We start from the raw sequence: 13,733 nt of genomic DNA, 5'->3' as shown, positions 1-13,733 counted from the left end.
GCTTAAATCAGTTTTTTGAGTGTACAGTGACCAATATGTACAACTACTTAAACTGATTCCACTAGCAAACCTCTCCAGCTCCAAAACACTGATTTGCTACGCTCTAATCTCAATTCCTCACTTACCACACCGACAACTCCAAAATGCACGTCTTCTGAATACCAAGTCCAAAGAACACCAAAATTTAGACACATTAGTAAACCCCGTACATTTCCCACATTTGAAACATACAGAGCACAAACATAATATTCTGGCGCCTTGTCACGTTCAGTGGGGCACCGGATGGTGACGTCACTGCTGCATTGCGCATTTCGTGGCTATTTAGACATCACACACGCATAAATTCTCATTTACCCTTTCATCCCCAGCAGACATGGCCGACACCCAGGTAAGTCACCCTCCTGTACCCTGTTCCCATCACTGTGACGAGGTGACCTTGTCACATCATCCCCCTCCTCACCCAGGTTGACGATGTGTGGCAACTGGAAGAGATAATCTGCTACAACGTTCTTTCCTGTTCGGTGACGAATCTGGAATCGAAAGGGTTGCAGGGTGAGTTACCACCGCGTAAGTCGACTGTTATGGTCCTGCATAGAACTGATCCAGGTCAGGGCGTGGTGGTCAGTCTCCAGGTTGAACTCACGTCTGAGCAAATAATGACGTAGGCTCTCCAGGGCTCATTTAATAGCCAGTCCCTCTTTCTCGATAACGGAGTATCGGGTCTCTCGAGGCAGGAGCTGTCGGCTGAGGTACAGGACAGGACTTTCGGCTCCTTCATCGCCCTGAGCCAATACTGCCCCAATGCCGACGGCTGAGGGATCCACTTGCACCAGGAACTTTTTATTGAAGTCCAGGCTGCGGAGAACTGAAGAGGAACATAAAGCTTCTTTCAAAGATATGAAGGCTTGTTCGCATTAAAGTCTGGTATCTCGGATACCAGCTGGGACAAGGCCAGGTGCGCCCTCAAATGGATAAAGTAGAGGCTATCCAAAATTGTCCCCGACCAAGGACCAAGAAAGTTGTGCGGTCTTTCCTGGGTCTGGCAGGGTGGTATCGCCAGTTTGTGCCACAATTTGCCACTCTGGCTGCCCCGCTCATTGCCCTCACCACCAAGGGCCAGAGAAATCCGGTGGCGTGGACAGTGTATCGCCCACATGCATTCGACCATGTTCAATATGAGTCCTGCCCGCTGAATGGCTCCAAAGACTCGTAGATGGCTGAGATGCTCCTCCCAGGTGTGACTGAAAATGACAACGTCATCTCAGTAAGCAGCGCTGATCACACCCCTGCAGGACTCGGTCAATCTGCCACTGGAATGTCGCAGGGGCCCCGTGGAGCCCAAACGGCATGATGGTGAACTGGAAAAGCCCCACAGGAGTTCTGAAGGCTGTATACGGCCGAAATGATGGTTCCAGAGGCACCTGCCAGTACCCTTTACACAGGTCCAGGGTGGTGATGTAGGTGGCTGAAGCAATCTTGTGGCCCTTGCCACTTAGCCAGCAGTTTGCTGGTGGACGACAGCAGGAGTAGGAGCACTTTCTGTCCAGGTTGAAAATCCCGCTGTCGTACCTGCTGGTCATACCAGGTCTGTGCTTGCTGTGCTGCCTGTAAATTCAGCTCGGCCTCCCCTCGGTACTTTGCCAGCTGTTCCCTCATCTCCAGGTTGAATTGCAACATACCTTTCTCCGTAGGTCTGCTGACGGGCCCCTCCTAGCTTTTCCAGAAGAGGTCTAGAGGCCCCTGGACGTCCCACACATACAGCAGTTCAAATGGGGAGAATCCAATGGAAGCTTGTGGAACCTCCCTGTAGGCGAAGAGTAGGAAGGGAAGCCATTTATGCCAGTCTCTGCTGGTATCTGACACAAACGTCTGCAGCATCCTCTTCAGGGTATGGTTAAATCGTTCTACCAATCAGTCGGTTTGTGGGTGATAGGGTGTAGTCCTGATGGTAGTGATGCCCAGTTGTTGGTGAAACTGTCGCATGAGCTGTGATGTGAAGTTCATTCCTTAATCAGTCAGAATCCCATCAGGAATTCCTGTTCTGGAGAAAAGTTTGACTAGAGCCTTAACTACTGCAGTGGTAGTGATGGTGCGGAGTGGAAAGGCTGAGTACATTCTTGTTGTCTGTGACTATGGTGGCATAGTCACAGACAACAAGAATGTACTCATGCCCTTGACTGCTTCTCACCAGGGGCCCTACAATGTCCATTGCTAGCCTCCTGAAGGGGGTAGAGATGATCGGAAGGGGCTGGAGGCCCGCCCGGTCGGCTCGACGTGGTGGACAGGTCTTCTGACATGTGGGACAGGTCAGGCAGTAATTCTGAATGTCCTGGTACATTCCAGGGCAGTAAAACCAGGAGATAACCCGCATGCATGTTTTCTGTCTGCCTAAATGTCCTGCCAAGGTACCGTATGCGCCAAGCGCATTACCACAGACCGGCAACTAACAGGTAGCACCAGACATTTCTGTTTTTCATTCTGCACATACAACAGTTCCTTTTCAATGGAAAAACACTCTTTCCCCACATGATGTCAGTAGCATTATTAGTACCAACATTAGCGTTAGCACCAACAGTAACATCTACCTGGCGTCTGTCTGTCCCAGTGACACCACTGTCGCCAGCCCTTTGTAAGATGTCGGTGAACACTGGGAGATCTCTGCCCAACAAAAGTTCCACGGGCAGGTTATCTATGACACCCACAGTTAGCAGATAAGGCTGATCATCAATACACACCGTCACTTCGGCTTGTGGGTAGGTATGCTTATCCCCATGCACACACACAATGTCTGTGATTAGGCTGTAATCCAACTTGTCAACTGGAATCAGTTATTTGTGAATGAGGGAGGTGACGCTACCGCTGTTTATGAGTGCTATCACAGTGTCATTATTCACAGTCACAGTTTTATGCACTCGCTTCCTGAGTTCCACATTTTCAGCATCCATGGTGGATTTATGCGTGCAGCCTCACCACCGTGGGAATGAAAGCCCGCCTGAGATCATCCACTGCTGGCGACCGTCACAGACAGACAGACAGACAGGCAGACCAGCTGGTCACCTGTCACCTCCGATCTGAGCTGAACCTCAGCAGAATGCTGGGAGATTAAAAGAGACTGAACGAGACCCCGCCCACCAGGAACTCCCTAATTACCACAAAGAACAGGTTTCTCCTAACTCCCCACATTAATACATAAACAACACACCAAAATTTAGACACATTGGTAAACCCCGTACATTTCCCACATTTGAAACATATAGAACACAAACATAATATTCTGGCGCCTTGCCACATTCAGTGGGACACCGGTATGGTGATGTCACTGCTGCATTGCGCATTTCGTGGCTATTTAGAAATTGCACACCCATTGATCCCATTTACCCATTCATCCCCAGCAGACATGGTCGACCCAGGTAAGTTACCCTCCTGTACCCTGTTCCCATCACTGTGACGAGGTGGACTTGTCACACTCACGTTTTATTCTTTGCATTTGCTGCTGCCTGTCTTGGACCAAGACTCCATTGTAAAAAAAAGTTTTTAATCTCAATGGATGTTTTCCTGGATAGATGAAGGTTAAATAAAAATAAATAAAACAAATTCAGTCAGACTCACAGAGACCACACTAAGTCTCTTCTCATTTTTTTCATATTCATTTCAGATTTCATTTCGATCTGTTTACATTTATTTTAGATGGATTACAGATTGATTGATCTTTTTTTCATTTAGCTTTCAAGAAAAAAATAAATAAATAAAATAAAACGGAGATGAAATTTGTTTTGTTTTTATTTTATTTGTACTTATTGTGATTTAATCTGAAGATCCAATCCAAACCAGAACACGCTGCAGCCGGAGCAATCTGGACTGCTTGTCCACAGCTGGTCTGAAAGTGCATCTGGATTCTGGGACTGGAGTGATTCTGTAAAACCTATGACCCCTTGGGGGTGATGAGGTGAACGTTTTCGGTGAAGGAATCCAACCCACACGCTTGCCATCTTTCCGTCAGTGCATCCACAGACTGCAGCATCTCCACGTTGCAGCTGCTCCCTGACAGAAAACAAGACGTTCTGCTTAACTTTACGTCTGGTTCTGGTTCTGGTTCATGTCTTGACTCTGCAAAGCGGACTAAAATACTGACCAAATAGACTGTGGATCTGTTCATCGGGAACAAAGAACGGAGGACCTACAAGGCCAAGAGACTTTAGCATGAAGACAAACTCAATTTTTAACGGCTTGGCTCGAAACTCACCTGAGTACACGTCTGGGTTGTAGAGGAACGTGTCCAGCAGGTACCTGCAGTCTCTGTCCATCAGAGACACCATCAGAGCTGCGTACCTGCAGCAGAACAGGAAACAATCAAACACCCAAAGGCTACTCGGTCTGAAAAATGTCCATCAGGGCTCACTTCTCTCTGTCCTTGGGGTTTATGGCCACCAAAGATCCTCGGTCCCAGATTGCACCAAAGTGACCGCCGACAGAGCTGTGAGAACAAGGAGGTTAGAACCAATCCCATCCCTAAACATCAACAATTCTCTCACCTGGAGAAGTCGAACAGGTCGCACCGGTACAGCGAGATGTTCTTCTCTGAGTTCTGAGGAGTAAACACACTTGGATCAGGTGCCGGATTAGACCTTGGGGCTGATCACACCAGGTTCTGGTTTAGACCGGTACCTTATTATCCGGATCATTATGACTTATCCACCAAGGAAGAAGACTCCCCGATCAGGTCTAGACTAGGTCTATGTCTGGGACTTGGAGACCAAGATATTCCGCTAGGCTACATGGTTTTTTTTAATATAAAACTTTATTTTTTAGAGAGATTGTATAAATCATACATGACACACATCTTTACAGAGGGGCAGTATTACTCCATATTCCATGTTCCAGCAATATCAATCTTGTAGTAACTGCTCTCACTTCCATTTCAAAACATTTTAAGGAACTGTATACATGTATAAACCCACAAACAACAAGTACTGGGACTCAATATGTATCCATACCAATACATTTATAATGCCATCTACTTGGTAATCCAGCATATCTTTAGAGGGGTAACTAAAGCAAATCTAGTCTTGTGGGCCAGTATACCTTACACATTTTATCCACCATGTCATGAACATGACTGCATTCTAACTGAAAACGTCAGCCATTCCATGATCTAATTATCATGTATGTTTCTGTACCCATCATCCAATGCTGAAGCATCGGGTTCTAGGCATCTCTTAGTTACAGCCTTATTCCTCCTACAAGTCATATTTTCAAGAAATATTTGTCTGCCTCAGTAAAACATTTGTAAATGGCTGGTAGAAGTATTGGGGGGCGTTGCAGTCTCTGTGGTGACTGGCTGGAACACTGGAGTGGATGCTGGTCTGTGGTGGGGAGCTGTCTGGACTAGACCTGCTCTCCCTGGTGCTGGGCTGGGCCTTCCCCGGGGTGGTGAGTGGCTCCCAGGCTTGCTGGGCTCTGGATTCTGTCCCTGACTCATGCATGGGGGCCCGGTGCCTGGGGGGGCCGGCGTGCCTGAGTCTCCTGGGGCCTGTGCCCTCTGGTAGAGGAGGGGGCTCTGGCCTTCCTCTGCCTTCTCCTGGGCAAGCATGCCCTTGCACTGGGCGGCTTAGGTTCGGCACTGTGTTGACTGTTGGGCTTGGAGCTTAGTTCACCCCTGATCCTCGGAGGGGGCGGGGTTGCATTTGCACGTTCACTTCACACAACCGACCCTTAATATGCATCAAACATACGCACAACACACTGGTGGCTGCTCTGTGTGTAGTTATCCATGTTTTTCTTCTGGGTGATGCCTGTTGTGTTTTCTCTGAATCTTTAGATACTCCATGTTTTTCTAAAGGTGTAGAAGATGTTCAGTTCTCCTGTTTAAAAAAGCTGTGGCTTTTTCGCTACTCCTTGTTCTGTTCTCCCTTTTTCCTGTTTTCCCAGAGACCCCTATCATCAGACATGTACGTATGTGTTGGTTGTGTTTATCCAAAATGCCGTAGCTTAAACCCACAATGATCTTTGTTTTGTAGTCCTGTATTTAGTCCCCTTAAAACCAGTCACCTTGAACACTTTCCCTCCAGGTATGACAGGAACCAGTTCCTCGCTGTACATCATGTTGTTCTCCTCGAAGAATTGTTGAATAGCCTTCTCAGAGATCTCCACTCCGACCACCGAGTGACCGAGATCTGCCAACCTGACGAGGACAGTTGACCTTCCTGAGCAGAAACATGGCCGACAGGATAAGAATCAGCGAGCCATCTTACCACTTCATATCCACAGCTTTCCCACACAGAGGGAAGAAGAACCGGACCACCGCCCGTCCACTCAGAACCTTATCCAGGTGGTTCTCCAGCATCCTGGAAGGAACATATGCATATTTTAATAAAGTATGACATCTTGTAAACATTTGTCAGTCATGCTGTAAACATCTGTCCTTCATTATGTAAACTTCTGTCAGTCATATTGTAAACATCCGTGAATGTTGTAAACATACGTCCATGCTGTAAACATCTCAAATCAAATCATCTTTATTTGTATAGCCCTTTTCGTGCTTGAAAACAATACAAAGTGCTTTACATTATAAAGCAATTTACATCAAACTAGATAAAACCCTAACACCCATACACCCATAGTCCCCTTTCACCCACCCTCACCCATGCCCTATTTGCCCTGTAACAGTTAAAAGAAGATGAATGGCCAGGTGCATTTGTACCAGATGTGCACCAGATAAGGAAACGGTATTCTCAGGGAGCCTCTACACAAAGGACTACCCCCAACCAAGACCACCCAGGCCATCACCATAGGGGCCACCCGGGTCCGGGCAGACAGGACCCACGCCACAACCGTAAGGCTGCAGCGCCGGATCCCAACCCACCAGACAGGGACAGCCCCCACTGCAACACCCATGCAGTCAGAGCAGGGGCAGCCCTCGGCGAAGAGGACCCCAATGAGGAGAGAGCTGGAGTGATAAACAAAAATAAAATCCATTTAAAAAAATAATAATAATAATAAAATGTATACTAATATGTAAATAAATATATAAATAAATCAAATTAACTAAAAAGATGTAAATAAATATATAAAATATATAAATAAATCAGATTAACTAAAAAGAAGAATAAATATGGGTTAATATAAGAATGTTAAAACTTAGTTAAAAGCTAAACCAAAAAGGTCTTGAGCGTTTTTTTTTAAAAACATCAACAGTCTCTGCAGCCCTGAGGCCCTCAGGCAGGCTGTTCCATAGGCGAGGCCCGTAATACTGAAATGTGGCCTCGCCATATGTTTTGGTACGAACTTTAGGAAGAACTAAAAGGCCGGTACCTGAGGACCTCAGGGTCCGCGAGGGTTCATACTTTAAAAGCAAGTCAGATAAATAAGAAGGCCCAAGACCATTAAGACATTTATAAACCACTAAAAGAACCTTAAAATCAATCCTGAAATGCACGGGGAGTCAATGCAGCGACTTCAAAACAGGTGTAATGTGTTCCCGCCCCCTGGTCCTTGTCAGAACTCGTGCCGCCGAGTTCTGCAGTCGTTGTAAACTAGAAATACTCTTTTTGGGAAGACCAGAGCGCAGGGCATTACAGTAGTCTAGTCTACTAGAAATAAAAGCATGCATTAGTACCTCCGTGCTGGCAAAGAGAGAGAAATGGGCGGACTCTGGCGATGTTTTTAAGATGATAAAATCCTGTTTTTGTAACATTTCTGATATGTGGAATAAAATTCAGCTCAGAGTCAAAAATAACACCCAGATTTCGTACACACTGGGAGGATTTAAAACTCTGCAGTTCGCATGAAATGATCTTTCTCTTATCTTCAGGACCGATGATTAAAACTTCAGTCTTGTCCCGGTTGAGCTGTAAGAAGTTCTCTGCTATCCATGACTTTATATCTAAAATACAGATTAAAAGGGTGTTAACTGGCTCCAGGTCATCAGGAGACACGGCGATGTAAAGCTGTGTATCATCAGCATAGCTGTGGAGATCAATGCCGTGTCTCCTGATGACATCCCCAAGTGGCAACATATACAGGTTAAAAAGTAATGGGCCTAAAATTGATCCTTGGGGAACACCACATTTTATTTTATGGGTCTTTGATGAGCATGTATCCATACTTATAAAAAACTGTCGTTCTTTGAGATAGGAGTAAAACCATTTTAAAACGGCACCTGAGAGGCCCACCAGACATCTGAGTCTGTTTAATAAAATCTGGTGGTCTACTGTATCGAAAGCGGCACTGAGATCCAGCAGCACCAGGACAGAAAGTTTGTGTATCCAGATTGCCTCTTAGATCGTTCACAATCTTTAAAAGGGCCGTCTCAGTACTGTGGTCTCTCCTAAAACCAGACTGACACTTTTCTAAGATATTATTCCTGTTTAAAATCTCATTTAGCTGAATAAAAACAACTTTTTCTATCATTTTACTAAGAAACGGCAGGTTGGATACAGGTCTGTAGTTATCAGGAATGTTGGGATCCAGATGACTCTTCTCATCCAAGTAAACACCTGGATGAGTGTGGTGGGATCCTGTTTTAAGATGTTACTCATTTATTAAGCTTCGTTTATGTAGTACAATTTATATATTCTGCATAGTTTAGAGTAGTTCAGAAAGCTTGCTTTAGTAGATTCATGCATAAAACCAAGTGTTCTGTTCAAGGCCCTTTTCAGCTTTAACTGTTGTTATCTTCAAGCTGGGAGTTGTCTTGACTAGTGCTGCCAGGCAGAGGTTGTTTAAAGAACGCTGTAACAATCTGAGCGGGGCAGAGCTCTCGAGACCTCTCGCTCACAACATCTGTACATGATAAATACAATACAATAAATCTGAACAGAAAACAGTTGATTTATAGATTTATTTCTCATCGGATAAATTCCACGACAGATTACGATCCAGATTACTCTTCTCATCCAAGTATTCAATCAATTAAATGAAGACAAAACTGAGATTATTCTGTTTGGTAGCAAAGAGAAGGTCAGCGTTAGTAAACACCTGGAGACTCGAGCTCTCAAAACCACCAATCAAGTCTGTAACCTTGGAGTGTTGATAGACTCAGATCTGACTTTCAGCAGCCTAACCCTAACCCGCATAAAAGCTGTCACTAAGACGCTTTTTACCAACTGAGAAACATCAACAGAATTAAAAGTTTAGTCTTCCAGAAAGATCAGGAGAAACTCCTCCATGCATTCATCTCCAGCAGACTGGATCACTGTAACGATCTTTTAACAGGACTTCCTAACAAGAGCATTAAACATCTGCAGCTCATCCAGATGCTGCTGCTAGAGCTTTAACTAGAACTAAGAGATCTGTACACATCGCACCAGTTTTAAAATCTTTACACTGGTTTCCAGTCAATCACAGGATAGATTTCAAAACCTGCTGATTGTTTACAGAATCCCAGAATGGTTTAGGACCAGAATCCATCTGTGATATGTTCAGAGAATATAAACCAAGCAGAGCTCTTCGATCCGAAGACTCCGGTCAACTAGTCCAGACCAGAGTCCAGACTAAACATGGAGAAGCGGCATTTAGCTGTTACGCTGCAAAAAAGTGGAATAATCTGCCAGTGGACACTAAACTTTCACCAAATGTAGAAACTTTTAAATCCAGGTTAAAAATATTTCTTTTCTCATGCACCTGCATGACATCTGCACAGTAACTTTTATTTAATTCTGCTTTTAATTATTTTAATGTGATTTATGATTTTATTATGATTTTGTTATTTGTATTTTCTTTTATGCTTTTTTCTGTAATGCTTCTAATGTTTCATGTAAAACACTTTGAATTGTCTTGTACATGAAAGGTTCTGTACGAATAAACTTGCCTTGCCTTCTTCAGAAGGGGCTTCGCCACCGCTGTTTTAAAGGCAGTGGGGAAGACACCCGTCTGAAGAGTGTAATTTATTATCAGTAAAAACTCTGACTCAAAGAAGCCATAAAATGTCTTGAACAGTAATGTGGGAATGAGGTCGAACAGGCAGGTTGTTGGGTTCAGCTGGGAGAAAACTCGACCAAGCATCTTCATATCAACCAGGACAAAACTCTCCAGCTTCTCCTCAGGGAAAAACAATGCTTCAGATCTGTTAAAATCAACACTGCATTTAGATAAAAGACCGGATCTGATAGCATTGATCTTACTTCTGACGTGGTCTGCAAAGTCCTCACATGCTGTTTGTGATGGTTGCATGGAGGGCTTATCAAAACCTGTGTTTATTAAAATATCAATGGCTTTAAAAAGGAACTTTGGATTACTTTTGTTAACAGTTATGAGTTTTGAGAAGTGATCAGTGCTTGCCTGTTTTATTGTGTTGTTATAGATTCTTAGCTGATCACGAAGGATTTCATAGTGCACGACAAGTTTAGTTTTTCTCCATCCTCTGTCTGCTCTCCTGCAGTTTTGTTTCAGCTCTTTTGTTGTTTGTTTGTTGTTTGTTCAGTCATGTTATAAACATCTGTCCATGATGTAAACATCTGTCAGTCACTGTAAACCGCTGTCAGTCATGTTGTAAACATCTTTCCTTGTTGTAAACATCTGTCAGTCATGCTGTAAACCTCTGTCAGTCATGTTGTAAACATCTGTCCATTTTGTAAACATGTCCTTCATTATGTAAACATGTCCTTCATTATGTAAACATCTGTCAGTCACTGTAAACATCTGTCAGTCACTGTAAACATCTGTCAGTCATATTGTAAACATCTGTCAGTCACTGTAAACATCTGTCAGTCATGTTGTAAACATCTGTCAGTCATGTTGTAAACATCTTTCCTTGTTGTAAACATCTGTCAGTCATGCTGTAAACCTCTGTCAGTCATGTTGTAAACATCTGTCCATTTTGTAAACATGTCCTTCATTATGTAAACATCTGTCAGTCACTGTAAACATCTGTCAGTCATATTGTAAACATCTGTCAGTCACTGTAAACATCTGTCAGTCATGTTGTAAACATCTGTCAGTCATGTTGTAAACATCTGTCAGTCACTGTAAACATCTGTCAGTCATGTTGTAAACATCTGTCAGTCATGTTGTAAACATCTGTCAGTCACTGTAAACATCTGTCCATGTTGTAAACATCTGTCAGTCATGCTGTAAACCTCTGTCAGTCATGTTGTAAACATCTGTCCATTTTGTAAACATGTCCTTCATTATGTAAACATCTGTCAGTCACTGTAAACATCTGTCAGTCACTGTAAACATCTGTCAGTCATATTGTAAACATCTGTCAGTCACTGTAAACATCTGTCAGTCATGTTGTAAACATCTGTCAGTCATGTTGTAAACATCTGTCAGTCACTGTAAACATCTGTCAGTCATGTTGTAAACATCTGTCAGTCATGTTGTAAACATCTGTCAGTCACTGTAAACATCTGTCCATGTTGTAAACATCTGTCAGTCATGCTGTAAACATCTGTCAGTCATGTTGTAAACATCTGTCAGTCACTGTAAACATCTGTCCATGTTGTAAACATCTGTCCATGTTGTAAACATCTGTCAGTCATGCTGTAAACATTTGTCAGTCATGTTGTAAACATCTGTCAGTCATGTTGTAAACATCTGTCAGTCACTGTAAACATCTGTCAGTCATGCTGTAAACCTCTGTCAGTCAGGTTGTAAACATCTGTCAGTCATGTTGTAAACATCTGTCAGTCACTGTAAACATCTGTCCATGTTGTAAACATCTGTCAGTCATGTTGTAAACATTTGTCAGTCATGTTGTAAACATCTGTCAGTCATGTTGTAAACATCTGTCAGTCACTGTAAACATCTGTCAGTCACTGTAAACATCTGTCAGTCATGCTGTAAACCTCTGTCAGTCAGGTTGTAAACATCTGTCAGTCAGGTTGTAAACATCTGTCAGTCATGCTGTAAACATCTGTCAGTCATGTTGTAAACATCTGTCAGTCACTGTAAACATCTGTCAGTCACTGTAAACTTCTGTCAGTCACTGTAAACATCCGTCCATTTTGAAAACATGTTCATTATGTAAACATCTGTCAGTCATGCTGTAAACCTCTGTCAGTCATGTTGTAAACATCTGTCCATTTTGTAAACATGTCCTTCATTATGTAAACATCTGTCAGTCACTGTAAACATCTGTCAGTCACTGTAAACATCTGTCAGTCATATTGTAAACATCTGTCAGTCACTGTAAACATCTGTCAGTCATGTTGTAAACATCTGTCAGTCATGTTGTAAACATCTGTCAGTCACTGTAAACATCTGTCAGTCATGTTGTAAACATCTGTCAGTCATGTTGTAAACATCTGTCAGTCACTGTAAACATCTGTCCATGTTGTAAACATCTGTCAGTCATGCTGTAAACATCTGTCAGTCATGTTGTAAACATCTGTCAGTCACTGTAAACATCTGTCCATGTTGTAAACATCTGTCCATGTTGTAAACATCTGTCAGTCATGCTGTAAACATTTGTCAGTCATGTTGTAAACATCTGTCAGTCATGTTGTAAACATCTGTCAGTCACTGTAAACATCTGTCAGTCATGCTGTAAACCTCTGTCAGTCAGGTTGTAAACATCTGTCAGTCATGTTGTAAACATCTGTCAGTCATGTTGTAAACATCTGTCAGTCACTGTAAACATCTGTCCATGTTGTAAACATCTGTCAGTCATGTTGTAAACATCTGTCAGTCATGCTGTAAACATTTGTCAGTCATGTTGTAAACATCTGTCAGTCATGTTGTAAACATCTGTCAGTCACTGTAAACATCTGTCAGTCATGCTGTAAACCTCTGTCAGTCAGGTTGTAAACATCTGTCAGTCATGTTGTAAACATCTGTCAGTCATGTTGTAAACATCTGTCAGTCATGCTGTAAACATCTGTCAGTCATGTTGTAAACATCTGTCAGTCACTGTAAACATCTGTCAGTCACTGTAAACATCTGTCAGTCACTGTAAACATCCGTCCATTTTGAAAACATGTTCATTATGTAAACATCTGTCAGTCATGTTGTAAACATCCGTCCATTTTGTAGACATGTCCTACATTATGTAAACATCTGTCAGTCATGTTGTAAACATCTGTCAGTCATGCTGTAAACCTCTGTCAGTCATGTTGTAAACATCTGTCCTTGTTGTAAACATCTGTCAGTCATGCTGTAAACCTCTGTCCATTTTGTAGACATGTCCTACATTATGTAAACATCTGTCAGTCATGCTGTAAACATCTGTCCTTGTTGTAAACTTCTGTCAGTCATGCTGTAAACATCTGTCCTTGTTGTAAACCTCTGTCAGTCATGTTGTAAACATCTGTCCATTTTGTAAACATGTACTTCATTATGTAAACATCTGTCAGTCATGCTGTAAACATCTGTCCATTTTGTAAACATGTACTTCATTATGTAAACATCTGTCAGTCATGTTGTAAACATCTGTCCATTTTGTAAACATGTACTTCATTATGTAAACATCTGTCAGTCATGCTGTAAACATCTGTCCATTTTGTAAACATGTACTTCATTATGTAAACATCTGTCAGTCATGCTGTAAACATCTGTCCATTTTGTAAACATGTACTTCATTATGTAAACATCTGTCAGTCATGCTGTAAACATCTGTCCATTTTGTAAACATGTACTTCATTATGTAAACATCTGTCAGTCATGTTGTAAACATCTGTCCATTTTGTAAACATGTACTTCATTATGTAAACATCTGTCAGTCATGTTGTAAACATCTGTCCATTTTGTAAACATGTACTTCATTATGTAAACATCTGTCAGTCATGTTGTTAACC

The 13,733-nt window shown here is 42.8% G+C and overlaps 1 protein-coding gene across 3 annotated transcripts in view; it reads right to left on the bottom strand.

The window, feature by feature from the left end:
* Positions 1–3,767: 3,767 nt before the first annotated feature.
* Positions 3,768–13,733, bottom strand: part of LOC306770142 (putative thiopurine S-methyltransferase) — a 36,390-nt gene continuing 26,424 nt past the window's right edge. Inside the window, exons 3-9 of one of the 3 annotated variants that reach the window (XM_079258961.1) lie at positions 6,252–6,344; positions 6,049–6,181; positions 4,533–4,585; positions 4,400–4,474; positions 4,244–4,329; positions 4,133–4,177; positions 3,768–4,041 (exon numbers count right to left, since the gene is read on the bottom strand). In XM_079258961.1, coding sequence (XP_079115087.1) covers positions 3,923–4,041; positions 4,133–4,177; positions 4,244–4,329; positions 4,400–4,474; positions 4,533–4,585; positions 6,049–6,181; positions 6,252–6,344 — 604 coding nt within the window. In that variant the 3' untranslated portion in view covers positions 3,768–3,922. The remainder of the gene's footprint in view (positions 4,042–4,132; positions 4,178–4,243; positions 4,330–4,399; positions 4,475–4,532; positions 4,586–6,048; positions 6,182–6,251; positions 6,345–13,733) is intronic. The other 2 variants (XM_079258963.1, XM_079258962.1) reach the window with 2 other exon arrangements.

This window comes from Telmatherina bonti (genome assembly GCF_933228915.1).
Source record: "Telmatherina bonti genome assembly, chromosome: 19".
NCBI classification, from domain to species: Eukaryota; Metazoa; Chordata; class Actinopteri; order Atheriniformes; family Telmatherinidae; genus Telmatherina; species Telmatherina bonti.
The sequence above is the reverse complement of the archived record's forward strand: the minus strand, read 5'-3'. Positions and strand labels throughout refer to the sequence as shown.